Below are 7,483 nucleotides of genomic sequence, written 5' to 3' on the forward strand. Positions count from 1 at the left end.
TGAAATAACCCACCGGCTGTGCCCCCTTCTCCGCGCTGCCCGGGTGCGGCGCGTTTGTCCTTTCCTGCCCCGTCCCCTGAACGCTGCTAGGGTGCTGGATAGGTTAGTATGGCTCTATCGCCCTCCCGCCTCTTGCCAGGGAGCTCCCGGCCGATGGCTGCCCGCTGCCCCCGGGCTGCTGCGAATAAAAAGGCCGATCGGGGGCTCGGCACAGAGAAATGCCCTTCGGAAAGGAACGGGAAGCGGCCCCAGCCGCCACCCTGCCAGGCCCCGGGCTGCCTGGGCCTCCCTCTCACCGTGATCCGGGGGATGTTCTTCTTGCCTTGGTACGACATCTTCCCGCAGCTGCCACCCCCTTCCGAGCGAGCGCAACGGGCAGCAGGTGCGCGGCGGGGCCGGGGTCCCGGCTGGCTCTGGGGCTGGCCGGACGCCTCTCCTCGGCGGAGTAGCCGGAGCAGGCGGCTTTTTGTGGCGTCTCTGTGCGTGTGCCTCCCTGGCTGCCTGTTGTTCTCGGAGAGCTCGGTGGCTCCCCCTGCTCTGGCCGCCCCGCAGCCTCGCTTAGCAGCTGCCTGATTAGCATTCCAGGCTCATGCTTCCCCGACAGCAGCCGCCAGAGAGGCAGCCATGCAGTCAGCCGGCTGGGGCCTTTCCCCAGGCACCAGCCACTTCCCTGCTCTCTTGGCACCGCGAACAAAAGCCGGCTTTCCTCACGCCACCACCAGCCAGCCTGCCAAGAAAGAGCCCGCCCGCCAGGGCCAGGAATGGCTGGGCTCTCTGTGCGGGGCCCCCGGGAGCCAGGGAGGGTGGGTGTCAGACGGAGCCTTGCCAATGGCTCGTTGTTTCCATCCTGCAACTCTCTTTTGGCCCCATATATTTCTGTGAGTCTTTGGTCAGGGAAGTTTGTTCTTACGTCTGAAGATTTATGCTCTGCACATTTCTAAACCGCTTGATTTCATTTACTCCCCTGGCATCTGCCTGGGATTGTACCCACGGAGTGTGTGTGGGGGAGGGGTGCGGGGGGTCACCCGGTAAACCAAGTTTAGGCTTTACAGTTATTTGCTACAAATCACTCGTCAGCACAAATAGGCCTTTCTTTCCTCTTCAAAGCCGCCTTCCAGCAATTCCCATTAGAGTCACAAGGAGTTGGGGCTTGTCCGCACCAGCACCCTGAGTTTCTGCACCGTTAGTGACCTGATCAAGGGCTCCACCCTACTGCCAGTCAAGCACTCAAGCTCCTCCATCAACTCTTTTCCAGACTCGTAGGGCGTCTTTCCCAGTGCTCCCACTGAGTTTAGTGGAACTGGTTTGGTCTCCAGTGCAGCAGGGACATGAAGTGGAACATGGACCCCTTGGCTTGGACAGCCTCCCTGGCCTTTGGACAAGAGGCGAAGGGGCACTCCATAAATTGCCCTGTTCTGTTTACTCCCCCTGAAGCATCTGGCATGGCCACTATTGGAAGTCAGGATACAGGGCTAGATCTACAGAGTATGGCCAGACTGATGTTCTTGTGACTGTGTAGCAGGCAAATGGCTCACTGGGTCTGTCTGTACCTCTCTGTATAAAGCCTGGTGTGTACCCTGCATGCCTCACCTGTGGCAGTTCAGCTCTGGGCTGGTTTTCTGGGCCCAGGGGCCATGGATGGGAATACATCTGGGCTGCACTTAAAGTCAGAGGCAAATGGGTCGCCTGACAAACCCATTAATCCGTTTGTAGTGAGAAAAAACAAATCACTCTGCACCTGGCACCCGCTCCTCTGCTGAGGCTGCTATTGATTCAGGGGGATGAAATGGAGCAGCGCAGCAGACCCTAGAGCCCCCAGAGCCTGGCATGGCCTCGGAAAGGCAGCTGCCTTCGCCTGGATCCCCCTTTCCTGTAACATCACCGGCCAGGCTGGGCAGCGGCTTCCAGCTGGGGTGTCCCAACCTGCAGCTGGTATCTACCGGCCAGTAGGGCAGCGGGCTTTGCCCAGCGCACGCTGAAGCCAATGGTGACGCTCCCACTGACTTTGGGGCCCACGCTGTGCACCCTACAGACGCACCCCCGCAGCTGAATTGCTGGCGCCGCGGGGTAACGCTGACTATAAACTTTTCCAAACTAAAGTGCTGGTTCCCCGCGCAATGTGCGCGCTGCACTGGCCGCTGCCTCTGCGCACAGAGCGCAGCCGCTTCCCCATTACCTGAATGTAGCCATCGGGCGCGTCTCCGGCTGCCCCAGCAGCTGGCGGGGAAGGCTCCGCTCCGGCTGGGGTGAGAGCAGGGCTGCTCTCGCTCTGCCCTGGGGAGTCGCTGGAGAGCTGGCGGAGCGCCCCTCGCTCCGGCGTCTGGCCGCCTCTCCTGCCGCCGCTCAGCGCGTCCAAGTCCAGCGTTTTGTTTTCAAAGGCTCCTTCCACGCTGCAGAACATGCCCCCGAATTTCTGCCTGGGCTTGGGGCTGCCCGAGCCCAGGGCCGCGAAGTATGCGGGCCGCTCGGGCTCCCTCCGCTCCTGCTGCTGGCTCTCCTCTGCCATGGCTGCGGGCGAAGGAGCCCGCCTGGGACCGGGCAGTGGAGCGGTGCCCGCGGGAGGCTGCACGCGCAGCGCTGGGGGAGGAATGGCAGCGAGAGAAGGGGCTCAGCCTGGTCCCCGTGGCTCCAACGTGTGGCGTGTGGCAGCCCGGCCGGTGATTCGTTAACCAGGTAACGCCTTTGGGCTCTCCTGTGAGCCCGACAGACAAGGAGCTGTCCAAGGCGGTGGTGCTGAAAGCATCCGCGCCACTGGAGTTCATGAGGAGGCCATCCCAGGGGTAGCCCACTTAGGACTTTGATCTGCTAGGGAAAGAGCCGCTAGAAAGCACCTTTGTAGCAACTTGCTGACAGGGTGGCTTTACTAAAAGCTAAATCTTTCACAGTCACCTCCCCTTTCCATAACCGTGTCCACAGTGTCACCGCTTCCCTTAGCCTCTGCCTGCCACGTTTCAGCCGATTAAATCCACCTTCAATGTGATTTTTTCCCCCCTCGAAGGAAATCAACTGGCCTTTGGCAAATGTATGCAGAGTTTTTGGTGTCACCCCAATCCACACCACAGTACAGCAAATCCGTCTTTGAGCTGCACTGAAAGTGAAGCTATGTAGAGGCTTCTTTAAGTAATAATGAGGAGGGTGGACAGTGCCTGTAGTTTTCTAACGCTGGGAGTCAAGAACTGAAAGGCCTTTTAACCGTTTTTTGTTCTAGAAATCTGCGAACAGCAATGCAATGGTGAATCTATCATGCCCCTTAAACATTCAACGTGATTCTTTTACAGTGATAAACGCTGAATGCCACTTCTGAAACTTGGTATTTCCTGATGTAAACTATCAACTGTGAAGAAGCCACCCACTTTTAATGGAGTGAAATTTACAGGCTTCTCTAGGTACTCAGCTTTTAATTTTCAGTCTCTATTCTTTCCAGTGATTAGTTGTTTCTCCTCAATAAAAAACAAACAAACCTCCCCTCTCTTGCATTATTATTCCAGGAAAAGGAATAATATTTACATATGCCAGGATAAAGTTTGTGATGGTAATTTATTTCAACATTCTTTCCTAATTGGAATAATAATTATATTTTGGGGAAATTATGAATAATTTCTAAATCCATTAAGGATTTCAGAAAGATAAGCACTAAATTATCTCTAGAGTCATCTGATCTCAGCCATATGGCAATACCACATTTCATAGACTATTCTCTAGCTTGTATGAGTTGAGGTAGGCTTGTAGTTTCTGAAAGGCATTGTCCTATCTAATGTTGAATAGAATTAGATCATCATATAGTGTTGCAAGCTTAGGACCTGATCCAACACTCATTGAATTCAGTGGAAAGACTCCCACTGATTTCAATGGGCTTTGGATCAGGCTTTTAGGGCCCAATCCTGCAAACATGTAAGCATGTGTTTAACTTTTACCCATGTGAACAGTTTCATGGAAGTCAATGGGAGTAAGGTTATTCACATACTTATGGATTTGTAGAATCATTTTTTATGTATAATGGGGGAGATTCAGGTGATAATTTCACAATATTGCAGTAGAGTAAGTATTGTTATAGTTAATATAACAGATTCAAAGTCTTCATTCTCACCACCACAAGAATAACAAGACACATTTTCTATTTTGAAAGTTTAAAACAGACTTTTTTTATTAAAAGTTTACAATAATTTATGTATTTTACAAATGAATAAAAAGTCTTTCGATATATATCATATGAATCACAATACAAAAATATGTGTAAAATTTTGTAGTTGATCAACATACAGTCCTATTTTAGGCCTGTCAATTACCATTTCAGCACTGAACCAAACATTACATATTTAGGATATGGTTATTAAGAGATTACATTAGAGAACACAAATAACTCACAGCATGTTTGCCATAGGAGAAAACATTTTATATAATGTATATTTTGCATAAATTTACAATAGATCTTTTTATAAAATGTACAATAAATAAATACATGGTTTAATACACATATTCACAATATGATTTCCTGAGTCTAAACTAAATCCATTACTGTGCTAAAACACACTACCTACTGTAAGGTTTTAATGGTAGCATTATAGATGCAAAGCAATTTGGCATCAATCCACCAAGAATGACTCTCAGGTATATTGTTTTTCTTAACTACAAGTGTTTGTGTTAACAAGCTGTGTAAGGCACTCAAGGATATACTGAAGGCTACAGATATTACTAGAGTTGAACACTTTAAACAAAAGCCACAGTCCTTCAACAGCTTGAACAATAGGTACAGGCCTGAAATACACAAAATACAGGTGTCAACAAATTAAGCTGCAATTCAAATGGATTTTAGTTTAGACAATCAAAAACATTTGTGTTGCTATGTGCATGCTGTCTAACAAATCAGTATAATTAGTGTTACCTAGACAGTGAACATTTATGACTACTTCAGTGTCTCTTCAGAATCTCTGCTATTATGAGTCAATGCATTTACACATAATTTTCAAATTCTCATAGGCAAAACTTACCTATCATAATATATTAATAACCAATCTAATGTTATACTTATTTTTATCTGGCCCTCAGCCTTGTAATAATTTGAAAGTAACATGCAAGGTTTGGGTTGTGCTAAGAAAACACGTAGAAATGATGGTTTAGATTGTTCAACCCTTATTAACATTGGCGAAAACTTATTCACTGGAATAGCCCAATGAGACTTACTTGTGTGAATAGTAAGTGCTCACCAGTGTACGTAATGGTTGTGCAAACTAGCCTTATCTTTTAATTTCCAAGTTTTTCATTTTTATATTAAATCGATATGAAAAAAATCTTTATTACAAAAACCTAGATTTAGGATAATGCCCCACCCTGTAATCCTATATTTTTAGGATCAGATTTTAAAAAGGTGTACAAGTCCCATAAAAGAAAAAGATAGCAACAATCACAGGATCTGATACTGCCTCCTTACATAATGGCTTCAGTGACACTGCAATTGGAGCAAAATGTTATTCAACATAAGTTAGGTTGGTAGAATCAGGCCCAAAATGATTTAAAGTTGACAGTGAAATAAAATTTGTGTTTAAAATATGTAGCGCATATATGTGAATGCAACATCTGTGTAAAAGAAATATTTTAAAAACATTCACTGAGCCATTTTTTCTGTTCTATGTACATAACATTTTTTTACATATAAACATTAACATCTCCATAAGTATCATCCTTATTTACTGTACATTTAGCATTTTTTAAAGTGGGGTGTAAGAATATTTAATTTGGGGATGGGGAGAAGGAGAACTGAATTCTAGACATATATACAACATGCAAATCATGGCCCAAGTAAACAAAAAATAAATGTATTCAAGCCCAGTTTCAAATACGCCTACCTTTACATTCTAATCTCCTAACCAGTGCATCAAATATTATCATGCATATCCACATGAGTAGCAGCATTTGAATTCCTAAGCTCACCTGGAACATAAGGTCTGTATAGTTAGGCATTTAATTTAAGGCATTTTTATAGATGCCTGCATAGTACATTCCATTAAACTTTAATCCAACAATTTCTTATTTAGAGTTCAGTAACATCTCAGATAGAAAGTGGTTATATCATTATGTGTTATTCTAAGTAAATAAAATATTTAAAGACAACATATGTTTAAGTAGAATTAAATTGTACTTTTAGGATTAAACGATATCGTAAGCATGAAATGCAAAGGTAAAACAATTAAATCAGCTATACAAATCCTAATATTGGCATCTGTATCTTATCCAACTGGAATTAGTTGAAGTACTTCTATAAATTGGTCATATTTTCATATCAAAACTCATACTTCTTGATTTAAAAGGTCTTAACAAACTAACAAAATGCAAATATAACATTTTGATGAGAAACACATTTCCTCATCTTTCTTTCTCATTTCCCTTTTATTTTGTATGGTTGCTTACAATACATGTATCCAGTTCAGTTTGGCACTAGATGTGCCAGCTTCTGGAGGACTTTCTAGAATTTAAATTCTGAAGATTTTTTTTCTTAGCTTCATTTATACAATAAAAGTATGGAAGCAGTGTAGAAAACAAACAAAAGTATTTACTAAAAAAGAGATGCTCTTTCCAGCATGTAATGATAGTCCAAACTGTTTTGGGTGTTTCTATTTCTTGAGATTTAGTAGGTTGTATTAGATAGCTATCAATTAAAACCAGTTAGAATTGGCTGCATCCACTTGCTGTTTTCTCACTGGAAGAAAATTGAAAGATAATGTGATGTAAATTTTTGAAGCTATATTGTGGACTTCTTCATGCAGTATACAATCAATTTTTTTATCCACAAAAGTAATTAACAAAAGAACTAAAGCAAAAGGAAAATATTGAAGTGCCTGTAAAAATGGCACACTTTACTTGACAGATCAGTACCTGTTTTTATGTGGAGACCTATAAATTTGCTGTAGCAACAAAAATAAGTTTTTCCTACTTTCAATCTATCAGTACTGCAGAACCAGTAAACTATGAGAGAATGAATTAGATTCTTCTCTGGTTTGTGCTTCATCAAAGGAAAGATTAACTAAGTTCCAATTATCAACCCAAATTGTGCCTTGACATTACATCTGTGCAGTCCCATTTAAAACAATGTAAAGATGTTAAAAAAAAAAAAGTCGATCGGATTGCACAGGTGTAACCCAGGGCAGATTTGCAACAGTGGAATATTTATTACTGGAGATGATGTACAAGCTAAAAAGAATATAATTCAGCTGCCAGTTTGAGTCTGGTGGTCTGGCATCAAGAAAAAAGTCTTCTATACTAAGCATATTTTAATGTGGAAATCACTGTTTGATTCTGCAAACACTTATGCACGTGCTTAACTCTACACACCATAATACCATTAACTTCAATGGGATTACTCACAATGTGTAAAATTAAGCATGTGCATAAGTGTTTGCAGAATCAGAGCTTAAGACACAATAATCATGAAGCCCACAATGTCACAGAATCACCTTCTCTACTTTGAAGCAAAGGGCATTAAACAACA

The 7,483-nt window shown here is 44.0% G+C and overlaps 1 protein-coding gene across 2 annotated transcripts in view; it reads right to left on the reverse strand.

Annotated features, from left to right (window-relative positions):
• Positions 1-2,529, reverse strand: part of DPYSL4 (dihydropyrimidinase like 4) — a 29,047-nt gene extending 26,518 nt beyond the window's left edge. Inside the window, exon 1 of one of the 2 annotated variants that reach the window (XM_075072717.1) lies at positions 2,177-2,529. In XM_075072717.1, the coding sequence (XP_074928818.1) occupies positions 2,177-2,506 (330 nt within the window). In that variant the 5' untranslated portion in view covers positions 2,507-2,529. Of the gene's footprint in view, positions 1-296; positions 668-2,176 lie in introns of those variants that run through there. The other variant, XM_032799727.2, reaches the window with a different exon arrangement.
• Positions 2,530-7,483: the final 4,954 nt, after the last annotated feature.

This window comes from Chelonoidis abingdonii, chromosome 15 (genome assembly GCF_003597395.2).
Source record: "Chelonoidis abingdonii isolate Lonesome George chromosome 15, CheloAbing_2.0, whole genome shotgun sequence".
Classification (NCBI taxonomy): domain Eukaryota; kingdom Metazoa; phylum Chordata; order Testudines; family Testudinidae; genus Chelonoidis; species Chelonoidis abingdonii.